Genomic DNA, 13,455 nt, shown 5'->3' with positions numbered 1-13,455 from the left:
CCATTTGGAGATTTGTTCATCTGTATCATCACTTCCATTGTAAGATGAAGATTTGGCCGTTGGCTCGAATTCTGTTTGACAGCTCATATATGCACTTGCCATAATTTGCTTAAATTAAACTCTAGTGTTTTCTTTATGCGAGGGTAGAATAATGCAGCTTCTAGGTAACCCATTCATAGAGCTCAATGTGTGTGGAAGAATGCATAAAGGCCCATGCAGCAGTCTCCTTTACAGGAACGAGTGAGGAAAAAATTGAGGCTTAGATGTAGAAGCTTAGATTAATAGGTGTGCTATTTTACAAGATCAACATTGAAGAGTAGAACTGGTGAAAACAAATCTGGTAAAATTTTAACACTACTAATTCCATTAAATTATAAACATTTAGCTTCTGATCTATCTTCAACCATCTACTTCTTCCTTCTCTAACCCCACATATTATCAGGAGGGGCATAAAGCAGGGGTGTAGTGTGGGGGTGCTGCTGGGAAGGAATAAAGATGTTTTTGTGGGTATTGTGGTATAATGAACACCTCAGACACATATTTAAGGCCCTTGTGGGGCCTTTAAACATATTAAATCATGTAGCAGAGTAACTTCATAGATTTTATTTTGAGAGCAAAGTTCAGATTTCCAATCAAATGCTGCAGTACAAAAAAGGAAAGCCAGTTACAGCAATATTAGAAAATAATTTCATTATCCGTTATTAATACATCCTACAGAAGTAGCAAACAATTGGATACTTTCCATTTGAAGACAAACACACATATATTAAACACACTTAACCACAAACCTGATATCCTATACATTTGGTGCAATGCATCTTTCCAGGGTATTTTTTTGTTTTCCCTTTTTCCACTTTCAGCAGGACAAAAATCATGAAAGCTAACCCACTGTTCTTAGCAGCTGACATGCATTAGGAGTCCTCACGTTGTAACAAACAAACATTTGCAAAATCGGCTGTTAGGAAGACTAAAACGAATTGCCTTTTACTCAAGGTTTTGGTAGGCTACAATATATGCAACAGCATTTAATCAATCACAGGGCAATATTCAATGGTGCCCATCCTCAAGACAAACAGATTTGCACTCCACATCAGGACTCCCCCTTTTGCACACCAACCTGATATTCTGTAGAGTGGCAACACCCCAGATGAGATTTGCAAGGGCTGCAAGTGGGAGAAGAGGAAGAGGAAGAGGAATTCTGCTCATAGTCTATAAAATGCTCTGAGAATGCTGTTATTTTGGACTTTCCCTCTGAATTACGTACACCTTGAAACTCACTCGAAAGAGTAAGCAGCAAATCACATGTTATCAAAAGGAACCAGTTGTAATCCCATACTGATGTTTTGTAAGGGATTGTATTCTTTCAGAACACTGGATAAAGGATTCCTGTTTTTGAAGAACAAGTGAGCAGTTTCACCAAATTAAGCAAACATTGAGCTAAGAACTTTCTTTTGATGAGCTTGAATATTTTAAGTGGTGGAGCAATTAGCAAACAAACTGCTAGAAGTTACTACAAAAATGATCAAGGAATAACAGTGTTCTTTCTTTAATGATCTTGTACAAGATTTTGCTCTACTTTTTGCAAGCTGCATATCTCGAAGATACGTTTTCCCAGTTTATCACGTTCCAAATAGCTTTGAGATAGTCAGGTCTAACATTTTTATACTGGAGATAATATGCATGCTCCCATACATCAATTCCTAGAAGGGGAACAAGACCTAGAAAAGAAGAGAAATATTTATTGTTATTTCCTGCACACAAGTAGGTTTTGATAAGAGGAAACAAGTAGATTTCTTATCCAATCAGCTATGCAAGGGAAAGCAGGGAGTCCTTCTTCCTTTGCTCTGGTGAGCAGAACTGCTAGTGTCTGCTTTCATCTACCACATAGCAAAAATTGTACTTTCAATTGTAGACAAGCTCCAGCTAGAGAAACTCACCTGTAGTCCCTTGAAGAGGATCCTGATTGGAACAGGCAGTCACCTGCAGACGACCCTGTTCTTTATTAAAACCGAGCCATCCCCATCCTGAGCCTTGGACTCCAACTGAAAGAGTTGTTAACTTCTCCTTGAAGTTTGCAAAGGAGCCAAAATCACGCTTAATAGCTTCCATTAGCTCCCCTTAATAAATGAAAATAATAATAACAATTCACACACAGAGCACATTTCATTAGCTTTCCATTTGATGTTCCAAAAAATCATTCATATTAATTCAGAAGTAAGGATAGGTACAGATGTAAATCTTACAATCAATAGAATGGAAGTCGGTTGCAGGATCACCAGTCCTTCATTTGCCAGTCTCAACCATAGGTAAGCAGTACCTCAGCACCAGCATTAACAGTTAACCCTAACTTGCTTCCCTCTTTACCAATCTCTGATAAACATTCTGAAGCTGTTTAACAGGGAACTCCAGTTAGTGATAACCAGTTAACATGGATGATGCTAGAATACTTCCTGTGGCTACAGGAAGGGTGGGAGGAAAGCAAGGGCTGACTGGTGGGAGTGTGTGATCCTACAGCCTGCTGATAACCTCTACCTAACATCACTACCCAGTATTACATCTAGATAGCTGTCTAGAGAACCAAGGGAACAGCAGATAACAGTGTGAAGCTCATGTGGGCAACAGCCTGTCCACAAGCTAAAGTGCAAACACCCATGCCATTTGGAAGAGGCTTAAGAGAGGACATGCCTACCATTACACTTTTCGAAGTGTTCTGCTTCCAAATGTCACATTTAGTGCCATAAGTAACACACAGCCATTCATGCATTACGTTCATTGTTTTACAGACTGTGGTTCATCTGGAGGAGACAAACTGCAAGCCTAGTTTGGATGACACACTAAAACAAACCATAATGTAGCTCACAGCAGCAGCCACAAACTGTTCTCTGGGAAGCTGCATGTTCTCACTAAGCCATGGTTTGCCTTAACGTTACATGCAAACTGAGCACTGTGTGCTTCAAACTTTTAAAAAAGCTTTTGATAAAGTGCCTTGTTGGCATTATATGCTGCTTGGAGGCTTCCCATAGTTATTAGGCTAACCACTGCTAAGACAGAATGCTGGACAATAAAAAAAAATAAAAATGTGAGGCAGCAGTATGGGAGAAGGCCTTTTCTGTGGTGACTCCCAATTTTTGAAATACCTTTTCATCTGAGGTGTGCCTGACCCCATCTCTGTATTCTTTTTCAAAGGGAGGAGGGTTATCAAGATGCAAGCTCTCTGCCCAGGTCTTTAGTGGAAGAGAATGCAATCTGATGTTCCCTACTGCTGTTGTTGACCTTGAATGCTATTTAAGATGTTTTCATTGTTGGCTTCATGATAAGCATTACACATTTTATTTGCTGTCTTACGCTGTCTATCACCTACACTGGAACACAGACTAAAGATGCTATAATAAATGAAACGTTAGCATTTGGTCTGATCGAGTGGGGCTTTTCAAATGTCCTGTGTAACATTAAAATGCTTTGATTACAAACCTTTTGGTTCTCCTCCACCATTAGGAGAAAGGTTTGTCCAGAAGATAGTGTGATTAATGTGACCTCCACCATTGAACTTCAGAGCTGGCTGAAGAGACACCTGAGCAGTCACATCACCTGCAAAGAACAGAGAATTAAGTGCAACATCTCCAGTAAGCCTTAGCAGAGAACATATTATTCCTTACCCCAGGAGGAGTCCACTTAGTTAAGAGTGTTAATTTGAATCAATGAATTGCAGCTTAGAAAAGAAAGTAAAAATACAAATAATGGATTAGGATCAAGACTGGCTGTTCCAGCAAAAGCTCCCAGATGGAGGAAAGAAGTGTATGAAGGAAATTTTCACTGATTCTTCTACTGTCTTCCCCCCTCTCAATTATCTTTCATGCTGTTTCAGAAAATTTCCACTTCTCCTGAGCAGTTGTTCAGGGGGTCACAGGGAGAAAGAGGAATTGACCAAACTTCCTCTGACATGAACAGAATTCTGCCTACCATAACTCTGGATATTTTAAAAGTTGTGCCTTAACATATACACTAGTCTATATAAATCCACAACCTTTATACATATTTTGTGAGTGTGAATGTGTGTGTACACACACACACACACACACACACACACACACACACCGTAAGCCAGGGTCCCAAAATTTTGGCTTGGTTGCATAGTCTGCCACTATTCAGTTGCCACCAGCCATTCCTCAAAGTCTCTTGGAACACATAGACCATGGGTAGGCAAACTAAGGCCCGGGGCCCAGATCCGGCCCAATCGCCTTCTAAATCTGGCCCGCAGATGGTCCGGGAATCAGCATGTTTTTACATGAGTAGAATGTGTCCTTTTATTTAAAATGCATCTCTGGGTTATTTGTGGGGCATAGGAATTATTTCATCCCCCCCCCCCAAAAAAAATATAGTCCCCCCCCCAAGGGCTGAGGGACAGTGGACCAGCCCCCTGCTGAAAAAGTTTGCTGACCCCTGACAGACAAATCAAGAGAGCAGGTCCATCTCCATTCATTTGCCTGGGGACTCTCAGGTAGTTTCTCCCTTTTTAAAGGAGGATATGGCAATACTAAAAATGCTTCTTCCTCCAGCCCAATTTATTTCCTTCTTTAGCATGTCCCCTTAAATGAGTTCATATTACAATAAAGATGTGAGGAATGGCAGCACTGACCCTTGAATTCCTTACATAAAACTGCTGAGTCCAAATTTCTACACCTACTCCCATAGCTGGGGAACAACACTTAAAAATACTCCTTAATTCAGGCAAACTGTGACATGTGCTTCCCAACAGAATGAATATGCTGTAGGCGATCCTCAAGTCCAACTATGCGGCATCATTATGCTCCCTTCCAAACGAGTTGAGAAATTTGTACTTTCTGTGCTCTGGAGCTTCTGCAAAAGCTACAACTCCTGTTCCCAAGTCTTGCTTGGATCCCTCCAGTGCTGCTGAGCCAGGGACATCAGACTAGCTCCAAGGGGCTACAGCTACCACTTCCCTGTCCCAGCTGTGAGAAAGGGGCAGAAGAGTTTAAAATGAGAATGAGTACTTCTAGGCAGTATGAAAGCAGACACAAGGGACGCCCTCTTTCATCTGCCTACCCCTCAAGCACAGTCCTAACAAAGAACTCTACAATTCCATAATTCCTGGCAACTGCTGCTGGTAGAGTCCCTTCTGTGCCATGAAGCCAGGATAGAGGAGAAGTCATGCAGGAGTGTTGAACAAGGGGGGGGGGGGGGAATAAGCCTCAGAAATTTCCCAAGCCAGGGGAACAAGCAAGGATGCAGCTAAACTAGTGCTTGACATTCCCAGTCCTTTTCTTGAATGTTAGATTAAGTAAAGTGTGCATGCAGAGAATAGTGACGGAGGGCAAAAAGCTCACTGAAGAAGACTGGATCTTCAGGGGAAGTTGTGCTGGCTTTACTGCACTGAGAAGCATAGATAAAAAGCCTACAGACAGGCTCACTACAATTAGCCAGGCCACATTTAGGCTCACTAGAGCTAGGGCAGCTAACATACAGGCATGTGTCTGATTAATATATAATCCATAAGTAAATCTGAACTGCTAAAGTTACAAATACTTGTTTAAAATACTTATACTCCATCCTAGCAGCTAATTTAAAATCTAAAGTAATAAACTTTAAAGCACTTTTAAATTACCAAGAAATCCCAATCAAATCATGTTAACAGCAGCCAGGAAAAAAAGTTTTCAGCTTCTTTAAAAAATACACACCCCAAAGGCACCCTGAGTAAGGTCCTATTCCTTGTTGTCACCTGTCTTATATTGGAAGATGGGGGCACTTCAGAGATGGTTTTAATACTGCTTTTTGCACTGAAGTATATTGGACATGTTTTTGAACTAATATTTACACAACAAAAATGTGTATGTACTTTATCAAGTGTAGGTTTCCTCTTTTTTAAAATTCAGAGTTTAAGATTCTGGAAACTGACAACTGTTTCATTTGATTTTTCAAAAGAGCCTTCCTGCATTACATTGCAACAGAATGCTCCTCTGATGGGAGAGCTGTTGTGCAACTCAACACAAACTGAGATTCAGTGTAACTTTAAATAACATCAGCTTTGCACCCACTGAGTGTAGATTTTCTGCTTCATGTAGTTTGAGTAGAATATTATTGTATGTTGGACTAGGTATCTATTGACAGCACTCAGAAAGTGCTCTTGGATACAGCCTAAAAAGAAAGGGAGTAAACGGCCCATTTGCTTATTTTGAAGCCACCAGCCAAAAGGCATCCCTGTCTCTGCTCAATCATTAACTCTCATAGCAACAGTTATTTTCCTCCGTTCTTTCTCTGTAAAGCTTGCGAGGAAAATTACAGAGAAAAACTGTGTAGAGCCCTGAAGTCGTATATATACACTGTAGAAAAAAATAAAAACTTGAATTGCCTTCTTGAATACTCCACAATGTTGTTTTGAAAATGTATTGAACAGTGCAATCCTATATATAATTCCACAGAAGTAAATCCCAGTGATTTCAATCAGCTTTACTCTCAAGTAAATAGGTACAGGATTGCAACCAATGTAACTTGACATCCAATAGTTTACAGCTCTATTGAAACCACATGGGCATTGCAGAGGGACAAGTGGTAACTCTGGATATGTACACCTCTGGTTGCGTATCCTTCGGGTTACGCATGCGGCAAACCCGGAGGTATTTTTCCAGGTTTTTCCTCGTGCACACACCCAGAAGTGCTCTACTGCGCCACACGCATGCGCAGAACAGGCACCTCCAGTTGTGAATTCCTCGGAATCCGACTGGAGCTCCAGAACGGATCCTGTGAGCAACCGGAGGTACCACTGTATTCAAATCTGAACACAACAAATAATCTCAAATGTCCAGCCCAAGATGGGCAATCCTACAGCTCCATTCTACTGCCTTTCAAAGCAACCTATTACATTGCTGAACTCATTCAGACAGCCACATATACAGCAAGTCAACATGTGTTGCAATTCTTCAGCGTTTGCCTCTCAGCAGCTTCCCCTTGTATCATAGGTGTTTTAGTGTGAGAATGTGACACTACAGCAGTTTGGAAGAAAAACCATTATTTATAACCTTATATATTTCTTGATCATTTCCCAGCCTTATGCCTCCTTATAAGGCTCTGAAATACTAACTGGACCCAGCAGAAATGCACCACATTTTAAAACAGCCTATAGCTCTTGAGTTTAAAATTAGTATCACAAAGTTCCATGGACTTCCCATTTAATCACATTAGTATTAATGCAAAACTCTGGAGATTTCATTAAAATCTCAACCTTTGATAAGAAATTACATTTTAAATGTAACTACAAGGTATAAACGTTGCTTTAGATACACCATAGTTTCAGCCACAAAGAACAATGCAATTCAGCCTTAACTCTAAAATTCAACAGAAAATAGATGGGAGGTACAAATTCTGAGCCTCATCTGCCTTTCTTGTGGCAACTACTAGTTGGACAAGATGACAGCTGTGATATAATGGTACTCCTAATGTACCAATAAAGATGACTAATAAGTTTTAGTACAGACATTTTTCTAGTTACAAGGCTTCAAATCTCATAACTATTAATTCTGAGATCCTACGCCAGGCGTCTAAAATGCTTTCTGGAGCTTAAGGTGTAAACTATGCCCCCCCCCCCCCCTGCACTGCAGCTGGCCACTTTATGAAAACATGGCCTGTGTCTCAAATAAGTAAAGTGGTACCTCGGGTTAAGAACTTAATTCATTCTGGAGGTCCGTTCTTAACCTGAAACTGTTCTTAACCTGAGGTACCACTTTAGCTAATGGGGCCTCCTGCTGCTGCCGCACTGCCGGAGCACGATTTCTGTTCTCATCCTGAGATAAAGTTCTTAAACTGAAGTACTATTTCTGGGTTAGTGGAGTCTGTAACCTGAAGCGTCTGTAACCTGAAGCATCTGTAACCCGAGGTACCACCGTACTAACTTTAGCACAAGAGCCAACATGTGGGCGCACACTGACAGACATGTAACACAGATATACAGTTACCCATACCTTTTGCCAAGGCCTCTTTGTATTTTTCTTCAGCAACATTCAGATTATTTACATACGCAGCATGGTGTTTACTGTGGTGAAGTTGCATAATTTCTGCACTTATATGGGGTTGCAGGGCCCCATAATCATAAGGCAGGTCAGGAAGAGTATGCTTTTGTCTAGATGCCAGACACCCAAGTGGTGCAATCAGTTTACTGCTATTTCTGGAAGAGAAGGAAACAAAAAAAAAAATATTGTAGGACTCTTATGTGGTTATATTATTTGACCAGCCAAATGCTTTATAATTAACTTATCCTCACAGCTATCTTCATCACCGCTAGCCCCACTTAACAGAACCGAGGCTGAAAGGGCCTTGAACTTAAGTATCCCACACGCAGACATCACAATATTACAATATCCTTGAACGCACTGGCTCTCAGTTACAACTTCTGTTATTCTAACATTGAGGAACACCAAATAGAAGCACCAATGGCAAATTGCTGAAATACATTTGGTGGGGTGGAGACTGAAGCAGAGAGAACATTTCATCAGCAACACCGCTGTGTTGACAAGAGAATCTGGCTAACTAGGTCACATAGTTCTTCTAGAGAGAACACAAGAATTTCTACTAAACAGCTTACCCCTTCAACATAAAGTATCACTGGGATCATATTTAAAACTCACTTCACTTGTTTGTCTTGTGGTGCAACTCTTTTTAACCTCTTCAGTACAGTATCTCTAACTGGAGATAACTGCATTGCCCTTTCACCAGATAAGGCTGCGTTTATACATAAATTAATTATAGAAGAACAAGAGTATGTAAACTCCCCACACAAAAAAAAGATTGGCAAATTAAGTTAATGGAATATGCAGAGTGGCCAAATTAACAGGCAGACCCAAAAATGAGGACAGTAACAAATTTTAAAATGAATGGGAAATCTTTATTGTATATATGTCAAAGCACTGTATACAAGTTGATACATCAGCAAGATTCTAAAGAACATCCGCAATATTATAATAATAGATAAAAAAAGATACGAATGGAGGGAAATATGACTAGGACATGCATGAATTAACAACGAAATAATGGAACCACAGAGAGGGGAGAGGGAAGTCAAGGGATTGTAGAAATCCCACATTTCACTATTGTATTGATTCTATAAACAGTATGTAAAATGATAGTTGATTTTAATTATTCTTTTTTCTTAATGATTGCTGTTGTAAGATGTTTTATATAATAAAAACTAATAAAACATATATATTTTTAAGAGTATGTAAACTCACCCTGCAAGTTATACAAAACCCCGAATAACAGGGAATCAGCTTCTTGGTCACACAGTCACTCCTAGAGCAGCTACGGGCTCTCATTTCACATCCCCAAAAGATGGGGGAAACGTTTTAATATTCTTTAACAAATCTAAATTACAAGCTGCCGCTGACAAACAGAACGGGCTTAAACGCTTAGCCCTTAATACGAAAGGTGTAAGACTTCAAACTTACCGGGAAACTATTTTTCCTAATCCCAGCTTCACTCCCCCAAAAAGTTTATGAGCATTCTGCAGTTCCCCACTCAATGTTAGCTTCACAACAACCCCGTGAGGTAGACCGAGAGTGTGCAACTTGCCCAAAGCAAGCAGCCCAGTGAGCTCCACGGCTGCAAAGGGAGCTTTGCCCGAGTCCTCGTGCAATAATAGCACCACATTAAGCGCATATTATGGGGAAGCCACTTTAATCCATTTGGCGGGCGAACTCCTGCATGAGCCGCAGATTCCTGGCTCGAAATGGGGTCCGCTTCCCCCTCGTTCCCCTGACTCCAGGGCGCCAAGTCTCGCCCTTCCCTTGTTCACCTCCCTCTTCTGTCCCGCCCGCTGCTCCGCCTCTCCTTTGCCCCGAGAGGGCCCACCACGCCGTGTCCTTGGCCAGAGGCAGCTCAAGGGCTTCCGGGCGACCCCGCCGCCGGACTCTCACCTGCAGCCGCCCGGGGAAACCAGCCGGCAGAGCAGCATCATGGAGACGCCGCTTGGAGCAGCAGCAGCAGGAGAAGCGCCAAAGGACACGGCCGCGCTCTGCGCCCCAGTAGCCCCGCTCGCCTCGCCGTCTGGCGGCCTCGTTCCGCGAAACGCCTGCGCGGCTCCTCCTCTCCCGGCTGCCGCTGCCTGGGGCGGGGAGACGCCTCTCCGCCCGCCAATAACGAAGAAGCGGCGGGCCGAGGCGCTGACGCGGGCGAGGCAAGGGCAACTTGGCCTCGGCGCGCTATGAAATAAAGCGGCCTTCGCGACAAGGCTGCGTCTGCTAGGCAGCTCTGGCCTTGACTCCTAAGGGGGCCGCCGGGAGAGCCTGCCTTCTTCGGACAGGCTTGCGAGCGGCGGGCCTCTTCCATGAGGAGCAGCGCGGGAATTTCCATAAAAGCGCCTTTGGATGTTGCGAAACCAAAGCAGAATGCATCTCCATGCAAAATTTGAATTCTCTTACTGCACATTTAAAACCACTACTTGGGCCGTGGAGAGGTGGTCTGCTCACGATTGACATGTCTCCACAGTCTCTTGTCAAATAGCTGACAAGAGCTGACTCGGTTAATGTCAGAAACCAAGGTGGTGGTAGTATTTCTATCCCCAATTCGCCTCTGTACTGGAACTCTTGCCTGTCCCATAGTGGCCTCCAGGGCTGCTTCTCCCTAAGGACACCTCTCCCCCCCTCCCCCTTTAGGGGCTCCTACTCCTTGCACAGCACCCTGCGGCTAATAATATCGTTTATAAGAATACAAACTACATAAGGACACGCCATGAATAACACCTCTAATACTTGTTGCAGTCAATTCTTCATCGCTGGCTGACAGAAAATGCAATGGTTTACCTTTTGTAACTTATTAATGGCTGGTTTTTTAAATGCAGAATTTGAACTAAATGTACTAATGCAGAGTGACAAACAGGATTACTGATCTATTTTAAATAGTAGGCAGGTGTCCCAACTACAAGATATAGACTGAGAGAGGGTCCCTTATCCTCCAGAAAAAGGACTGGTGGGAACATCCATACATGGACCTAGCCAAGGGGCGGCAGCTGCCCCATCAATAAAAATCATAAAATATATAGCTGAGGCTCTGCCCCACTAACAAAAATCCTGGCTACACCCATGCATCCATATAGAATTTACAACCTCAAGATTTTAGGGGAGAAATTCTAGTGAGTCATTCTAGAGTTCTTTGGGAAATACTATCCAAGGAAAAGAGAATAACCTCCAGAAAAATAACTTGGAGGAACCCAATTTCACCCTGATACTGTAGAGCTTTTACACTGACCTCTGGGGAGAAAGACAGCAAGAGACCATCCACTTTGGAATTAATGAGTTTTAAAATATACTTGATAGCCCATGCACTGACAGGGCAAAACAAGGCAGATTGTAGAACATAATAGCTGAAGAGCCATAGGGGAAAATGCATGTGCCGGACAGATGCCTTCTACAGGTATGCCAATATGAGAAGCCAAGATGGCGGAGAGTATAGAATGGTAAATTAGAACATAGTGTGCAATGTGCGTAAAAGAAACAGGAAGGATAGGAGACAAACCAGTGGGATACGATTATCTGAATACAAATTTAGCAAGGAAGAGCGTACTGAATGGTGTCACTGTATGTCAAGGTGGCCATAGGGTCACAACAAATTATAAATCTCAGACAAGGCAGACTCTCCTCACAAAATCACTTTAGGTGAGAATATCAAGTATTATTGCCATCCTGACCAAATTGTCTTGGATGATTATGGTGGAGTGTAAAATCAAGCAGGCACCCAACGTTGGCAGTGTGCTAATGGGCAACAACTCTCACATAAATCTAGTATGTTGTTCTGGTCACAACGAGGTAGATTCTAGATACCCTAAGGACTGTGACCTAGAACAGTTGGTCATGGAACCAAACAGGTGAAGTGACTCTGGACTTAAAGTGTCACCCAAGGCCTGGTACAAGGTATGTTCTTAAATCATTTGGAAACTGACCAGTGCTCTCAATTTCTACGTATAAAAATGGACAACTGCCAAGCAAGTCCAATGCAATCCCATTTGATTTCAAGAGGAAACTTTCCACAAAGATTGGTAAAAAGGAAGTTGAAAGTCACAAGAAGGTCAAATCTCTCCAGGCAGCTTGGGAGCTGTTCAAAAGCACACTAAGCCTAGCTGGTATAGCAGACATCAGGAAAGGCACCACCAAAGCCAAGAGGATCCCAGCATGGTTAACCAAGTCAAGAAGCTTTTAGAAGGCGGCTTCCTTCAGAAAATAAAAGCGTTGCCCATCTGAGAACACAGAGCTTTGATAAAGAAATGGAAGCAGACAATGGGGGATGCAGAAGAGAGATATGAGCAACACCTCCCTTTAAAGACTTAAGTCCAACAATAAGCACATTTTAAAATATACCAGAAGCTAGGCAGGCAATGGGACTGAGACTTATCAGGACTGGGGGGGGGGGGTTCCTCTACTGGCAGACCCCCTTTAATAGTTTCTCAGAAAGGAATCTGGATAGGCCAACAGGCCAATCCTACCTTGGGGGGGGGAGAAACTAGGCTGTCTAGATACCTTTTTATTAGCTTGTTAGGTCGTACTTGCTTGAGGAGGCTTTGATTTCAAGAGCACGTGCAGAGTGCCTTGCAGGGAAGAGACTTTGAGAAAGGGCAAAGCTTTACATTGTATCTGGTTGGATGGCTCCACGGAGACAAATTTATAGCCAGGAAAAGCCAACCCCCTTCCTTAGAATATATGTGAGCAACTGGAGAAAGAATATCCATTTCTGATCACGCAAGTGATCAGAAGTAGTCAGTCAGATTCATACTGAAGAGGCTGGTTCCACCTTAATGATTCTGGACTTCTATAACAAAAGAACTAGCTAGTTTAGAGGAAATATATATAAAAAATGTCCAGTAGCACCTTAAGACCAACTAAGTTTGTTCTTGGTATAAGCTTTCGTCCGCAGATCTGAAGAAGTGTGCATGCAGACGAAAGCTTATAGTGGTACCTCTGGATACGAATGGGATCCATTCCAGAGCCGAACGCAACCTGCGTCTGTGCGTGTCACGATTTGCCGGTTCTGTGCATGATATCATTTTGACTGTCTGCGCATGCGCGAGCGGCAAAACCTGGAAGTAATGCGTTCCGTTACTTCCAGGTCGCCTCGAGCGCAACCCGAAAACACTCAACCTGAAGCAACTTCAACCCAAGATATGACTGTACCAAGAACAAACTTAGTTGGTCTCTAAGGTGCTACTGGAAGACAGAAGTGCCTGGCGTGCTCTGGTCCATGGGGTCACGAAGAGTCGGACACGACTAAACAACTAAACAACAACAAGGTGCTACTGGACAATTTTTTTAGTTTAGAGGAGTTAGCCTACTACTAAAATAATACAAAAGATTTAAACTTGAGACGAAATTCAAGATACTTCTTCGCTTCCTCAAAGGTTCTGAATGCCAGGCACTCTAGGGGTTACTGTTGGTAGTTACCAAATTGACTGAAATAACCATT

At 42.5% G+C, this 13,455-nt stretch overlaps 1 protein-coding gene across 2 annotated transcripts; it reads right to left on the bottom strand.

Moving 5' to 3' along the window:
• Positions 1-588: 588 nt before the first annotated feature.
• SOD2 (superoxide dismutase 2) lies at positions 589-10,080 on the bottom strand. Of its 2 annotated transcripts, none has more exons than XM_082216865.1 (5): positions 9,921-10,080; positions 7,974-8,176; positions 3,472-3,588; positions 1,938-2,117; positions 589-1,718 (listed from the first exon to the last, which is right to left on the bottom strand). In XM_082216865.1, the coding sequence occupies exons 1-5, from the start codon at positions 9,959-9,961 to the stop codon at positions 1,573-1,575; spliced, it is 687 nt and encodes a 228-aa protein (XP_082072991.1). In that variant the 5' UTR covers positions 9,962-10,080; the 3' UTR covers positions 589-1,572. The 2 variants fall into 2 exon arrangements, with proteins under 2 accessions (XP_082072991.1, XP_082072992.1); XM_082216866.1 differs by having other exon boundaries at positions 7,974-8,167; positions 9,915-10,055.
• Positions 10,081-13,455: the final 3,375 nt, after the last annotated feature.

This window comes from Podarcis vaucheri (genome assembly GCF_965113315.1).
Source record: "Podarcis vaucheri genome assembly, chromosome: 3".
Taxonomy (NCBI): domain Eukaryota; kingdom Metazoa; phylum Chordata; class Lepidosauria; order Squamata; family Lacertidae; genus Podarcis; species Podarcis vaucheri.
Note: the sequence above shows the minus strand (reverse complement) of the source record. Positions and strands in the feature narration are given on the sequence as shown.

Bases quoted from the DNA above. Each gene is read 5' to 3' on its own strand.
- SOD2 (XM_082216865.1), bottom strand. From the start codon at position 9,961: ATGATGCTGCTCTGCCGGCTGGTTTCCCCGGGCGGCTGCAG. The intron at 3,589-7,973 runs GTATGGGTAACT...TGTTCTTTGCAG, and splicing joins CAAAGAGGCCTTGGCAAAAG to GTGATGTGACTGCTCAGGTG. The intron at 2,118-3,471 runs GTTTGTAATCAA...TCATTTATTAAG, and splicing joins TGGTGGAGGAGAACCAAAAG to GGGAGCTAATGGAAGCTATT.